Source organism: Vanderwaltozyma polyspora, genomic scaffold (genome assembly GCF_000150035.1).
Source record: "Vanderwaltozyma polyspora DSM 70294 KpolScaffold1050 genomic scaffold, whole genome shotgun sequence".
Taxonomy (NCBI): domain Eukaryota; kingdom Fungi; phylum Ascomycota; class Saccharomycetes; order Saccharomycetales; family Saccharomycetaceae; genus Vanderwaltozyma; species Vanderwaltozyma polyspora.
This window is the reverse complement of record NW_001834691.1, coordinates 22,511-37,413: the sequence shown is the minus strand read 5'-3', so window position 1 is coordinate 37,413 and position 14,903 is coordinate 22,511. Positions and strand designations below refer to the sequence as shown.

Sequence of the window (14,903 nt, the reverse complement as noted above, 5' to 3'; positions counted from 1 at the left end):
CAAGATTTTGATACTGAAATAGTAAAACAACTGGATGGGCCATTGCGTGAAACTGTTTTGGATCCAATAACTAAATTTTCTACTTATTTTAAAGAAATTGATGAAGCAATGAAAAAAAGGGAACATAAGAAACAAGATTTTGATGCGGCTAAGGCAAAAGTTCGTCGTTTAATCGATAAACCTGCAAAGGACGCTTCGAAGTTACCAAGAGCTGAAAAGGAATTGGAAACAGTAAGACAAGTTTATGAACACTTGAATGATCAATTGAAAACAGAGTTACCTCATTTGACCGCATTAAGAGTGCCCTATTTTGATCCAAGTTTTGAAGCTCTCGTAAAAATTCAATTGAGATTCTGTACCGATGGCTATACAAGGTTATCACAGGTACAACAATATTTGGATCAAAGATCTAGAGATGATTATGCAAATGGTGTTTTGGATGATAGAATACAGGGTATAATTCAACAAATGCATGCTTTAGATATATGTGCCCTTGGGTTTAAATAAAATATTTATCATTTGTTTCTAAAATGAATACCCACATTTTATAATCTTAAATATATGTGTGTAAATTATTGTATCTTTAAAAGGGGTATTCCATTGGGTTTGATTAGGTTTTTCTTTCATAACAAATGGAAGGCGTGATGGTCTTTTAATACCACCATAACTATCGTTAATTAATGAAATTTGATATTTCGAATATTTATAAGTATGCTTATGCTTCGTAATTAAATAATGCAATTATTATATAAGATGTATGCTTCAAACACTGCCAATAAATTCACTGACAATGATTATGGAGTGCGGTGAAATATGAGGAACTAGAATCACTTGATTATAGAGCATGGCTTTCGTGACAACATTTTATTTCACGACCCCATTCAGAATTCAATATTTGTTTACCATTGATTCTTCTTTGAGGGGATGGATCAAGAGTTGCATATATCACGTTCCTACAGATTGATCTCTTGATCGCTTTAACTGGCTCGAATATATCCTTATCTTTACGACCTTTATAATAACGACGATAAAATTCGTCTGTCTTTTCAGCAGTTCCCCAAAGCTGTCTGCCAGATCTCATAGCCATATAAATAACACCACATGCCCATATATCTACGGGACGAGGGTCGAACTCTTTTAATGTAAATACTTCAGGTGCTATATATGGACTCGAGCCACAAATTCCACTGCTCAAATGGATATCATTTTCCCATGCCATCTTGAAACATTCACTATTCCCAAAATCTGTAATTTTTAAAACACCATCGAATGTTAATAATAAATTCTCTGGTTTTAAATCTCTATGGCAAACGCCCATATCATGCATATATACTACACCTCTTATTAACTGTTTGAAGAAGCAGTCTGCCTCTGGTATCTCAAGTTTACCGGCGGCAATAATAAGTGTGAATAAATCACCACCTGAGCAATACTCTAAAACTTCTGAATACTCACCTTTTGCATCCTGAAATAAATCATATGCAGTGATGATATTTGAATGCTTCAATGAAGATGAAATGCAAAATTCCGATATCAGTCTTTTAGAATAGACTTCTCCCGATTCAGAAGAATATTTATTAAATTCTTTTACAGCATATAATGTTTCTGATTTCAGATTTTTTTGATCTTTTTTATGACATAATCTTACTGTACCAAAGGCACCCTTACCAATAACTTCTTGGCAACGGCCATATTTTTCAGCGAATGATAATGAATCATTGTTTAAATTGAATGAGGCTAGAATATCGTCATATTCTTGATTATGATTTGAATTATATATAACTTTCTTCTCATCGTATGTTGCACCACTTATTGTAGGGATTTCAGTGTCTGATTCTTTTACAATTCTTATCAATCCTGAAAACAACGTAGGTGGATCACCTTGCATAGGATTTTTAGTATCTAACAAAATTTCAGGAACGGCAGACTTTGCTTGTGCTTTGATCTTTTCTGTTCCCATTATACCTTTCAACATATTACGTAACTTTTCTTGTCTTACAGCAGCCTTTAAATTGTGAACATGTGTTCCATCTTCAAATAAAGTGAATCTCCCAGAAGGAAGATGGGAATTCATGGAATTTAGTGTCACATTAGTAGAACTGCTAGACTCGCCACCATTATTAAAACTGGTCGTTGAGTTAAAAGATGTGATACTAGCTACTGAACTTGCAGCTGTGCCTGAAGTGCTTCTAGGATTGATACTACTTGGATTATTGTAACCTGAGTTAGGAGGTTGGTTTGATAGCGATAAACCTGATAAGGAAGATAATAATGAAGTAGAAGAAGTAGATGATTGTGTGATATTTAAATGTTGTTTTGTAGTATTTTCATTCGATTGAATGGATGTGTTCTTTAAAATTACATTTGCATTAAAACTTGACTCTGAGATATGGTGTGACAATTGTTGTTGGTTTGACTTGATAGAAGAGGTTCTTGAAACGTTTGTTGAAGAGCCTGGAGTTTTATTTGATGGTTTCTGTAATTTCACGGAATTACCTCTAGAAGGTTGGGAAGACGGTATTGAATTTTTATTCTCATCATCATTTGAAACCCCACCAAAAATTTTAATGAATTTCTTGGGTAATGTATTTTTTCTTGATACTGAAGCTGAATTGCTTTCACCCATTTATTTGTAATCCAAAATAACAGAAATTAATAATAATAAAAGGTATCAATTACAATCAATTAATATTGATAGTAGTAAAAAAGTTGGAATTGTAGAATTGATATAAACCCAAAACAAAAAATTAGGAAAACGGAGGAAGAAGAAGCCTATATATATGTATGAATATGTATGCTTGTGATTGCTAATTTGAGTCTATGTCTGTTTTCGTGTTTGTATGTGTGCTAGAGTCTGTTTCTGTATATGTCTATATATATACGCTATAATTTTAATAGAAACCCAATTCTAATCGAAAATAATTTCCTCCTTTTAACAAACCTTCTAACGGTCACAACAATCAATCTTGTGGTCTTGATAGTGGGAAAAAAATGAGATTTCAATTGATGATATAATTATAATGTTTAGACAATATTCATCCAGAATATATATTTAGAATGATTGCTTCATTGCATTGTCATTGCATGATAATTTTCATTAAAATCTAATCGAAACTGACAAAGAGAGTGAAAAAGAACGAAAGATAAAAAAAAAAAAGAAATTTCGAAATTACGAAATTTCGAAAAAATATCTCTCTGGCTGTCGATGACGTCATAGGCTGGTGGTGATTAGCAAAGAGTGGTCTTGCTTTCTGACTGGTCGAGAATATTGGATAAGCAGTATGGTTTATGTTGACATAAGATGAATGATAATAGTGATGATATTCAATTCCGAATAGGAGAGTGGTATCCTAAACTTTTTAAATTGACTGCTTGTACAAACGGAAACAGCAATCGGTCGATCGATTTCTTTCTTTCAGGTTGGATGAATATATGTGGATTGGGTAGAGTAGGTAGGCTTAGGTAGGGGAAAGGGGGATGAACATATTGTGATTGTAACCAGATGGGGCATTAGAAAACTTATTTTGTCTTCCAATAATTGTTAAGATACATTGCTTTATTCCTATTCTTAATCGTAATTTTAAAATTTACCATCAGCTTGTAATCATAGTTCAGTTAGTCTTGATTTATATACACACATCAATCCAAATATTGGTGTTAGCCTTATTTGGTAAGTTGAAGGGATTGCAGCGCTGTGAATCAATTTCTTCAAACCTTTCACTCGTAATTTAGAGATATCTATGAGAATCTTTCTAATGCCCCCACCAATTATGGAGTTGCATTACGTGGGAAGGTGTCTATCTTTATTAATCCAATTGGAAGTAGTAGAATAAAAATTTCTATATAGCCATATATATATATATATATATAAGTGTATGGTTTGCTATTCTTGTATGACAGTCAATTGATGATCTATCTCATAATACATTGGTATCAGCAGAATAATCATTTGGTCACAAGTATGTATGTGTATCTCATACCCTAGTTGTGACCCAGTTGCTTTGACTGGAGACACCTTCATTGATAAGTTGTGGTAGAATGATGCATATACATTTCAGGTATAATTCAAGATAAGATACTCCAAATCTAAGTACCTAGTTCAGTTTGCGTATTAGACTGCCAAAAAGGAAATAAAAATAAAAATAAACGACCCCGGAGAGGATTGAACTCTCGATCTTGCGATTAACAGTCGCACGCCTTAACCAGCTTGGCCACGGAGTCCTTTAATTGCTGAAGTTTTTTGAAAGGAGTTAGAATAAGAATGTGATAATCAGATAGGTCCGGGTTACAAGATAATAGTGTCACAATAAGGAAGATTAGACACAGAGGGAAGTGAATAAATAGCTGAAGGATTAGAACATAAATAAGTACATTAGTTACGCCTTATATGGAGTGTCATTTTATATGTAAGAAGACAACTTAATTTTTTATATCTAAATAGCAACTCTATACATAGTTAGTTAATATACTTGTTTATGATCTACCTTCTCTATTTATATACTTTCTTTTATTGACTCACTTTATCTTTTTGTGAGACTCATTATTTCATAACCCAGACCTATCAGATTATCACATTCGTATTCTAACTCCTTACGACATCTCCTAACTCATTAAGACATGTTTTTGACTAGTAATAATATAAGTCCTGATATGATCCTCACTGGATTGTATTAATCCAAGTGTATTCCAACACAAATTATTGGGATATAATGATAAAAGCACATGCTAGACAAAGAATATTTATAAGCTCAACAGAGCATATAAAAAGGAGATGAGTGAAGACAATGAATCTTCATATTGTTATATTATAAAATAGGAAAAAAAAAGAACAACCGATAATTTTATTTTATATGTATATATAAATATATAATATAATAACCTATTCCACATAACGTATTTTATTGATTGCTATTCTACACGATATTGTTCTGGCGAATATTAGTCTCATTAAATAAAATATCGTCGGTTAAAACAATACAGGATCTTGTTGTAACCTAAAATGTATGGTTCACACTAATGGGTTTCAAGGTTATGGCAATAAAGGTTATGGCAGTAAAGGTTATGACAGTAAAGGTTATGACACGTTGCAATTGTTCGATCGCAAATGTCATACTCGACCTTCTAAGTAATTGCCAAATCATATCATAAGAAGTGAAGTGCAAAGGCATCATAATTTATTATCATAAATAAATAATATTAAGATTATGAGATTGGATCTAAACATATAAAAAGGCATGACATTTTGGTACATCTAAAATATTGTTTATCTAAAATATTAATATATATTTATTTAGTTACATTTATAAGACACGACGGAGAAATAAATATAAATATTATATTAAAAACATCTTGTATCAATCACCAAAATGAATCAATCAGATATTACTTTTACATCTGAACAGATCTCCATTATAAATTGGACATGATTCTATGTTCCCTGTCGTATATACTCTAGCATCCCTAGGATGTTATTTCATTGACTTCAGGTTGTGTTTCTCGCCTGCTGAGCAAAACTATGGTTGTGAAGTGCAAGAACTATTTGCTCTCTTTCCATAAAATTCGCATCTGCTATTACTAGCTTGTTATGTTCCAAAGCCTGTCTGATAGCCCATGGTTTATTATGTGTACTGATATGGGCAGTTTTAGTGAAGGCAATTTCAGCTGGTGCATATACATACATCATTCGTGTGTTATTGACTAAGTTGGTAGCAGTATATAGGTTAACTGACCATCGGAGTATGATAGGAGCCATTTTTAGTAAAAATGATTTCAGTGTTTTTATAGTACGTTCAGCCTTGCTGTTGCCACAGGGCTGTAGACAGAACTCTGGATATATTTGATTTTTAGGTGGTTAATTTCATCTGCAATCGTATGAGATGTAGCACTTGCTACATTATTGGTAATGTTTGTTCGTGGTTTGCCAAACATTCTATATTTTCTCAGGATCATTTTACAAACCGCATCACTGTTTGGAGAGATTAGAGGTGTAGTATCTGTAAAATTGGAAGTATAGTCAACGGCAATAATGAAGTATCGAAATTCGTCATCTATTGGGAAAAGACCTGCAAAATCTAAATGCCAGGTTGTTAATACAGGAATAGGCTTAAAATTTGGTAATTCAACCGGAAGATCTTTAAAACTTTGATAAGTCTCGCAATTCTTACAATTGCGTATGGTGTCGAGTAGTAACAAAGGAGCATTGGGATTCCATAATTTTTGTTGATTCATCAATTGTTGTAAAACACGATGGTTGGCATGGAAAAGTTGGTGTATCTTTTCAGCATGTTGTAAAAAATCATCATCTGTGATTATGTGGAAAAGTTTTGAAGGAGGGAGAGGAGCTTTTTAATCAGGAATCTTTTCTGAGCTGGTTGAGATAAGGACATGATGAAGGCATTCTGTTGAATATTAGGAGAATCTGTGAGATTGATAATTTCTCCATTGACAGTGATATTGTCTGCGAATGGGGTAGTTTGGTAATATAATCCACGAAGCAAAGGTTTACCAAAAAGGATACCTTGTCTATTGTCAGGAAGTAAATAAAACCATTGGTTAAAAACAGTTGAGTGAACAGTGATTTGTAGGAGTATTTTGGTGTTAATAGTAAGTGGACTACCAGTCGCAGGTTTAACGATGAGTGGAGGACATGTTTCAATGTTAAGTTTGGTAAAAGTGAAGTGATGAATATTCAATTGAGATTTTTGCCATAAAGTGGAATAGGTAAAATTAGCATCGGCACCTGTATCTAAGATAATGGTTAGAGAAGTAGGATATGGGGCAGAAACGATATTATGTATATTCAAGGTCGTGTTATTGATTTCCGTGTCATTAACTTCTTCGTCTGAGTAAGATTGGGGATGTATTCATCCCAAGTAGTCCATTGGTTAGGATCATGTTCTGTATCGTCAACTTCTAGGTAAACATCTTCCGTCTAAATTTGTGGATTTGGGGTCGTATTCGTTTCGGTGTTGATCTCATTAATGAGCAGGTTGTTTTTCTTTGGAGAGTTTTGGTGGTCATTGTAGGAGCTTTTGTTCCTTTTATTTTGTAGAAATTTTGATAAGGTTTGTTGACAGTTTGAACATTTACATGATGAGCAGTAGCAGCTGATAGAGAAGGATAGTTTTGCGTTGGTAAGACACTTCTTGCAGGTGCAACGGGAGCAAAAGTATTTCTTGGTGCGACGATTATTGTAGTGAGAAGAAGGATTGTTGAAAGTAGTGTTGAAGATAGCCTTTGTGTGTGGTGTGTTAGAGACTGTATGGTGATGTGGCGTATGGTTTTCAATGAATTCCATAATGTCCTCAAAGTTTGTAATTGTAGATGGATTTAGACCAGGAGAATTGGGTAAATGGATCTTATAGAGGTGTTGAATCTTGTGTAGTGGGATTGGGAAAGCATTGTATCCTATAATAGTCATAGTTTCATGTGTGATTTGGATCATGTAGGCAAGTAAGTTAACATCTCAGGCAAAGGTTTCCCATCTATTAGTTGTTGAATTTTTGCAGCGTTTTGTCTTTCAAAAGCAATACCTTTATAAAAGGCAATAATTGAATCAGTCCAGATCAATAGTTCACCACGGGAATTTTTAACCATGTTGAGAGCAAGTCCAGAACAGCAAAAGGAAAGGAAAGCATTCCAATCTTGAAATCTGACCTTTTTTGATATTAAATTGGTTTTAATAGCAAGTAACTGTGTTGTTTTATCAACACGCGATCCAGTAGATATTAACATTTCAGGAGAACGGTTAATGTTTACTTCTGAATAGGATTTTGTACAGGATACTAAAATTGGATGGGTAGACTCTAATACAAGTTCAGGAACGTTTTTATGAATTTTTGTAATTATTTCTTTATTTTTATTAGCAATGTTTTTAGATGTATTTATGTTGGAGAGCGAATTCTTGAGTTGGGTGAGTTCATCACCTAGCTCAGCATAGCGATTGTAAAGATAGTAGAAGGATTTCTCTTCTATTGTGCTTGTTCAACTTTAGCAAATTCGATGGATGTTTGTATTTCAAATTCTTCAATTCTCGTAAAACTTTGGTTCATTAATTCGAACAAACTTTTAGTTGTTTCCGTCGTTTCATTTTTAAGATTAGTGGTTTCCTTTTGCAAAAGGTGGAATTTTTCGTCTAATCTTTTCTGATGAGTTTTATTTCCTTGTATTATTTTGTTATAATTCTATTCGTTCTTTTTGTCCATTTGTTCTGTTTTTTAGAGAATTTGCTTAAGGTTTATGAAGTCATTGTTAGCAATTTTTATTCTGTTTCTAAGTGAGCAAATAAGCTATTATATGATACATTCGATTGTGCTTATAAACCAAAATATATATATTCTTCTTTATCTAGCATGAGTTATAGTTATCATATTCAAACTTTAACTTAGTTGGCCTTTTTTACAAGTTTCTGTTTCCACAAGTTTGCAACCACTTCTAATATTTGCTGACGTTTCTTTTATCTTTAGTGTCAGATATGCTTTGTTACTCGATAGTTGTGGCCGCTCTGTGTTAGTTTGACTTATTATCCAAGAGGGATGTAATACAGGAATTTCACATATTTTTTCAGCATTCATTATTCACTTGCCAATACGTAAAACATGAGTGATTTTCGAGTTTTATCGAGAATTTAACGAGCATCGTTGTATTCGTGTTCGAGAATATATATTGGTTAGGTAGTTATTCGCAGACAAGATAACAAGTCACGTCACAAGATCTCGATACATGTTACTTAGAATATATAGCCACTGACAACAGATAAAACAGAAGTAAATAATGAACCCAAAGGAGATACCAACTGTTGTAAGGCAGATTGTGAAAAAGATAGGGTCAGTCAAACTTAGTTAGAGCCACATGGAAAGTACAGATCAAATTGCTGTCATCGGATATTTCATTATTCAACTAAAACTACTATGACAAGTGAATAAGAGCAGGACAAGCATAATTACTAGAAAGCTTTTCGAACATTCCAATAGTTCATTATCATCTAAAACTATTGAAGCTAGTTGTGATTAGCTCAAGTCATCTTTTTCCTCAAGTGAAAACATGGAGTATTTACCTGAGTTAGCGTCATTGATCTTTATCATTGCTCGGAAGTTATTGAGTAATGAAACTCTTAACCACTTTTGGTACATTTTCAAATTCTTAAGCTGTAAATTCAATCGAGATCTTGTGATCTACGTCTTTTAGTGAGCATAAGTAAGTTTTTTTGCCTTTGGACCAATAAAGATCAGCCGTATGGAATTGTTTGCCATTCCCTTCACCTCATGAGAAGCAGGAGGTCTAGCGGATAAGCGTCAGTATGATTAACAAATTTGTTTAGAATTTATATTTATACATAGAGTATTGTATTATAATATTACAAGCTAAATACCATTCGCAATTTCTGTCATATATTCAAAATTTTATTAATATATAATTTGGCTTGTAATTTTCTGATATATAGATAGAAACTGGGAAATAGGCACGTATATTTTATGTAAAACTTGCCGATCAAGAAAACTATTAAAAAACAGAATTCAAACATAAACTATTATCTCATCACCATTCAAGAGAGTGAATGTTGGTTTGACTAAAGGGTGTTCTTCAAATTTTTTTATACCCACCATATCTTTCGATGCTAGGTTTAAAAGTGATAGGAATGCGCTGGCGGCAATTCTTTTATCGACACTTAAAATTTCTCCAGGATTGGAATCTTGTGAAATTGAACTGGGAACTAAGCTTTCAAACAATATTTTTCTATTGTAAGGTCTAAAAGAATTGGTATTCTTTCCTGCAAATTCAGATCTTTCCTTTATGTAATCGTAAAATTTCTTAGTCTGAAAGTCCAGAATTTGTTGTTGTTCAAATCTATCCGCAATTCCCTGAGCTTCACTCTGGCTATCAGATTCCAATTCATCAAAATGAGAGGAAATATTGCTGTGGCTAGTAGATACCCTTTTGTTTGGTAGCATTCTTGTTTGAAGTATGTCTACAACATCATTGTCAGTACTTTGTATGGTTCCACTAGTTCTGGTATTGTTCCGGCCAAATGAAGATGGCGGCAACTCTAAGTTCATCTGCATATAATTATGAGTAGAAAAACTATTGTTATGTTCATCTAATTCTTCATTAATCTGTTCAAGATTTAGGATTAAGTTACTTTCGTCACCTTCATTATTTATAAATGAACCATCCCTTTCATTTGAAATTTTTCTTCCATGTTCCTCACTTGGTACACTATTAGATCTAGATAAGTAACTTAAAGATCTACTTCGTTTCCTTCCTCTTTCAACTGATTCGATGTCACTACCTTGACGTTTTAGTCTATTGAAACCTATTGGAAGAAAACTCAAATTGTTAAATTTTGGTATATTGTCTTCTAACAAATACTTCCAATTATCAATCAAGGTAGTTGCAATTAAAGAATTATCAAAGTATAGTTTAATATCATCAATATTCTTAAATTCTGTTCTATGTGTTTTTCTATTATTTTTTTTATGTCTTTCCATTTTATCGCAATAGTTACTAAAATTATCTCTTAACATATCTGTAGATAACCCAGTACGTTCATCATATTTGATATTGCTCCAATTATGTAAATAATGTGTCATATCATTCCTTGAATTATATATAGTTAGTTCTTTTTTGTTAAAATCGCCTGTTGATTCATCCTCCAAAGAAGCTTCTTCACTTTGATCTGAGATATTTTCTGCAGAGATACCTAAATCTATATTAGATATGTTGTTATTTCTATTTTCCTCATCTTCTTCATTTTCATCAAAATTTAAGTTAAACTCTCTATTATTATCTCTTAGTTCTATATGATCACTTGAACTCAGATCATGAGTTGAAGGAATTGAAGTACCATGCTGACTTATAATGTCGTCTATATCTAAATTGAAGTCTACATCTAATGGGATCTCATCCAAAGTTATTGGATTGTCTCTTGAAAATAAATCGAAGCGAGATAGAATTGGGTTATCCAAGTTATTTGAATTTGATAGTTCATTTAAAATATCCTGTCTCTTAATGATTGACCCGTTTGAATTATTTTTATCGGTACCTGAAATATTTGATGAATTATTTGAATTCTTTAAATTATTAATAGTAGAGTTTAAACCTAAAAAAATCTCTATATTTTTAACTTCATTGATATCGAATGTAGGGTCATCATTCAATAGATGGGTATTTTTCTTACCATTTGATTTTTTTTTGTTAGCATTATTATTTCCAATGTTATTATATGCACTGTCATTTGAATTAAGATTTGATTTTCTGATTAAAGTTTTATAATTATAAAATCTTTTATGCAATTGGGATAATAAAGAAGATAAATCATTTAGAACATATTCAGTTTTCCTATTATAACAAAGAGTTATTCCGTACAATAAATTTGAAACGTATCTTAGTGGTAAATCTAAGTCATTTTTTTCTATCACTTTACAAGTTTTTGGAATTGAGACATTAATGATGTCTTTCCTTTTCACTGTGTCGTTTGTATATCTGCCACCGGTAGTTGTGTTGGTGGTATTACTTGAATGATTATTGTTTGTTTTATTCACATTCCCATTCCCATTTCCATTTCCTTTATTACCAAAATTATGTAAATTTCTATTTGAGGTGTTACCTCCGCCCAAAATCGATAGTAGCCAAACGGTAGTGACACCTTCATTTAAAGGAGTGAACCCAATATTGTTATTCGAATTGTTTAAATTCTGGTATCTAGATATGTTCAATGGGTTTGACATGATTTCACTATAAAATTGCTAATCCACCTTTCCTCTTATTCTACGGTTAAATCTCTTTATATAATCTCTTGAACTTTTATTCTATAACAACTCTCTTTCTTTTCACAGAAAACTTCTTATATAGTATAAATATAAATATGTAAATATGCAAATATGTAAATATATATGTGTAAGTAAGTAGGTATGTAAATATGTATATATGTAATTTGATGTATTTATTTTTATTGCAATCTAATAAAACTAAGCCAATATGAGAGAAAAGAGAAAAGAACAAGAACAAGAATAAAAACTACAACCTTGGAAAGAGCTCACTTTATATACTTCCCAAGTTTATAATCGTCTCCCAGAGAAAGAAAGAAAAAAAGGGTAATTGAAAATTAAAATTAGGGGAGAGTATTATATTCTTGGACTTGCGTCACCGTCTGGATCTGTTGTAGATTGGCCATAGCCGCCCACCCGCGAAATCTCTCGGGGTCAAGTTTTTCGTTTCTTTTTTCTTAGTTTTCTCTTTTCTTATTTTTTCGTACACACATACTATTCTTGTATTTATGAAAAGGTTTGTTGGAATATTGCGCTAAAAGATGTTTTCAGGGTAAGTGTCACGTGAGGGATAAGAATGGTTAGTAGTTATACCTCAAATATTAGTCTTCACTTATTAGAGTGTGGGTTATCGATTTTGTGAGAAACAGATAAATATATAGTAATAAATATATATATAGTTATAAACTTGCTTGCTAAATGTCAGAGTAGAATCTTATCTTCTAGATCAATTGTTTCTGCTCAATTTAGTTAGTATATTGCCTTAGTCTTCTTTTTACAATTAACCATAAATTTAAGAATAGAAAGAATAATATTAGTGAATCCTAGTGTTAAGAGAAATTAAGGTTCCATTTTATATGTCCTTATTTTCACTATTATCTGATAATGACATTAAATTAAGTGTCATTCATTTCTGTTCATATTAACCCAATTTCATAAATTACATTCGGGTAAATCCTCTCATATTTATGTTCGGGTAAATAATCTCATTTTTCATGTATTAACAATCCATCATGTATGTCACACTATCATTATCATTATGTTGTATACATTGTACATTTTATATAATAATTAATATATGTAATATAATTAATATATGTAACTGCAAATGGATATATACACATATTATTATAGCATATCAAAAAACGAAGAGCTAGCATACGAATCTAGAGGATAAGATTCTAGCTCTTCGTTGTGAAAGCAAGATAGAAATTATATATTTACATATTTATCTATTTCCTACTAAATCGATAACCATTATTCTAATTATTTAGACAAATGCTTGAGGTATAAATACTAATTATACCTACCGCTCACCTAACACCTACCCTGGATATACCTTTTAAGCGCATTAATTCCTAAAACTTTTTCATAAGGTTATGATCTCTGTTGAACAAAGTTAGATTCAATTATATTAAAATAAATTAATTAGATAATGGAAAAGGATTTACGAAAATTAAAGATTCCGGTTAGGACTACAAACATTAGCTCCCCCAACACAGATAATTTATTAAACTCCGCAAATGACAAAGAAAATTTCTCATTTGGAAATCCAAAACTGTTCCTATGTGAACAAAATCAACCTTCTGCACTTTTGCTAAATTCAAACGAACAACAAGAGCATAAGCTTGATGATGAAATCTTTAATCAAATAAAGGTTAAATGTAAAAATTTGACTGCCATTAAACATAGATACAAAATAAAGGTAAAATTAGAAGGTAACTTAAGCTTAAGTGAAATAGCCGGTATATATAAATTTGGAAAATTCTGCATTTTCTGTGCAGATCACCCCATTAATATAAAAACACATAGATGTACCAAATAACAACTAGCTAGAGCATCCTTTTTAACTATTAATAAAAATACTACCTATAATCACGATATTTCTACAGATAAGAATAATCAAATAGATAGTAAATCATTAGCTATAATGATTCGTGCGAATAAATTAACTAAAGTTAAAATTGATGACTCTACTGAAATGCTAATTAATTCATTATCGGAAGAAGAATTAAATGATAAAATCAAATATACAGTAGACTCAAAGTCTACTATTGCTTTCTATTGTAAGAAGAATAATTTGACATTCACAATGGAAGATTCTTTAATTATAGATTCAGGTGCCACCCAAACCATTATTAGGAACAGGGAACTATTAAGAAATCTAAAACCCACTGAATTAAAGATAAGTGGAATGGACAGCGATTTTAAAGGATTAGAAATAGGTACTTTAATTTTAAAGTTTGACCTGGTCGTGGTATCTGGTTCCTTTACTAGGTTTCTTTTATTTCTACTTTTAGGGTTATTTGGTTTCTTTTGACGTTTACTATCATTATTATCTCCCTTATGAAAAGGCTTTAGGAATGAGTGCGCTTAAAAGTTATATCCAGGGTAAGTGTCAGGTGAGGAATAAAATAGGTATAGTAGTATTTATACCTCAAGTATTTGTCTAAATTATTAGAGTGTGACTTATCAATTTAGTAGGAAATAGATAAATAAGTGAATATATTATTATATCATATCTCAAAAGGAAGAGCTAGGATACGTATCTAGAAGATAAGATTCTAACTCTTCCTTTTGAGTTGTGTCTCCCTTTTTTTTACAATTACAATAAATTTAAAAGTGAAGAGAATTATAATAGCGAATCTTAATGTTGAGACAAATTAAGGTTCCTTTTATATTTCCTTGTTTTCATCTCTTTTCTGATAACGACACACAAACCAAGTGTCATTCATTTTATTTCTCATTATCTCCAATCTCATAAATTATGTTCCGGTAAATCTTTTTATATTTATGTTCGGGTAATAATCTTGAGATTTTTTCAATTATTAACAAATCCATCACATCAGGATATATCTCTAATGACGTCTCAAACAAAAATTGGAACATATTTCAATGGATCATCAGTTCAGCAAGAGTTAAAACATATAAATGTATAAATAGTTACAATTAACATCAATTTTCCATTCCAATATAAGAAAGGTATTTGAACAATTGGTTTTTACTTTCTTCTTCTCATATCATATGTCCCATTCTAATCTCTGTTTCAAAAGTTTTGTAATTTCACCTTGTATCGCAACAAGTAGGTATCGTTGGAGTCAGTAATAGGATAATTCAATTAAACGACAGAGAAAAAAT

At 31.6% G+C, this 14,903-nt stretch overlaps 6 protein-coding genes and 1 non-coding gene across 7 annotated transcripts in view; 2 read left to right on the top strand and 5 right to left on the bottom strand.

Annotated features, from left to right (window-relative positions):
* The window catches only part of Kpol_1050p14, a gene marked incomplete at both ends in the record, with an annotated part of 697 nt that extends 190 nt beyond the window's left edge, over positions 1-507 (top strand). Inside the window, one exon of the mRNA XM_001646965.1 lies at positions 1-507. Coding sequence (XP_001647015.1) covers positions 1-507 — 507 coding nt within the window.
* Positions 508-835: 328 nt separating this feature from the next.
* Kpol_1050p13 (serine/threonine-protein kinase) lies at positions 836-2,626 on the bottom strand (the record flags this gene model as incomplete). The annotated part of the gene is made up of 1 exon (XM_001646964.1): positions 836-2,626. One exon carries the CDS (start codon positions 2,624-2,626, stop codon positions 836-838), a length of 1,791 nt encoding a protein of 596 aa, XP_001647014.1.
* Positions 2,627-4,147: 1,521 nt separating this feature from the next.
* On the bottom strand, positions 4,148-4,221 carry Kpol_1050trna1. The gene has a single exon. It is a non-coding gene; the product is annotated as a tRNA-Asn (tRNA).
* A 1,557-nt stretch (positions 4,222-5,778) lies between these two features.
* Positions 5,779-6,228, bottom strand: Kpol_1050p12 (Tkp3 protein; the record flags this gene model as incomplete). The annotated part of the gene is made up of 1 exon (XM_001646963.1): positions 5,779-6,228. The coding sequence occupies one exon, from the start codon at positions 6,226-6,228 to the stop codon at positions 5,779-5,781; it is 450 nt and encodes a 149-aa protein (XP_001647013.1).
* A 703-nt stretch (positions 6,229-6,931) lies between these two features.
* On the bottom strand, positions 6,932-7,444 carry Kpol_1050p11 (Tkp3 protein; the record flags this gene model as incomplete). Its single annotated transcript, XM_001646962.1, has 1 exon — positions 6,932-7,444. One exon carries the CDS (start codon positions 7,442-7,444, stop codon positions 6,932-6,934), a length of 513 nt encoding a protein of 170 aa, XP_001647012.1.
* A 2,071-nt stretch (positions 7,445-9,515) lies between these two features.
* Positions 9,516-11,726, bottom strand: REC8 (Rec8p; the record flags this gene model as incomplete). The annotated part of the gene is made up of 1 exon (XM_001646961.1): positions 9,516-11,726. One exon carries the CDS (start codon positions 11,724-11,726, stop codon positions 9,516-9,518), a length of 2,211 nt encoding a protein of 736 aa, XP_001647011.1.
* Positions 11,727-13,200: 1,474 nt separating this feature from the next.
* Positions 13,201-13,590, top strand: Kpol_1050p9 (uncharacterized protein; the record flags this gene model as incomplete). The annotated part of the gene is made up of 1 exon (XM_001646960.1): positions 13,201-13,590. One exon carries the CDS (start codon positions 13,201-13,203, stop codon positions 13,588-13,590), a length of 390 nt encoding a protein of 129 aa, XP_001647010.1.
* Between the last annotated feature and the right edge of the window lie 1,313 nt (positions 13,591-14,903).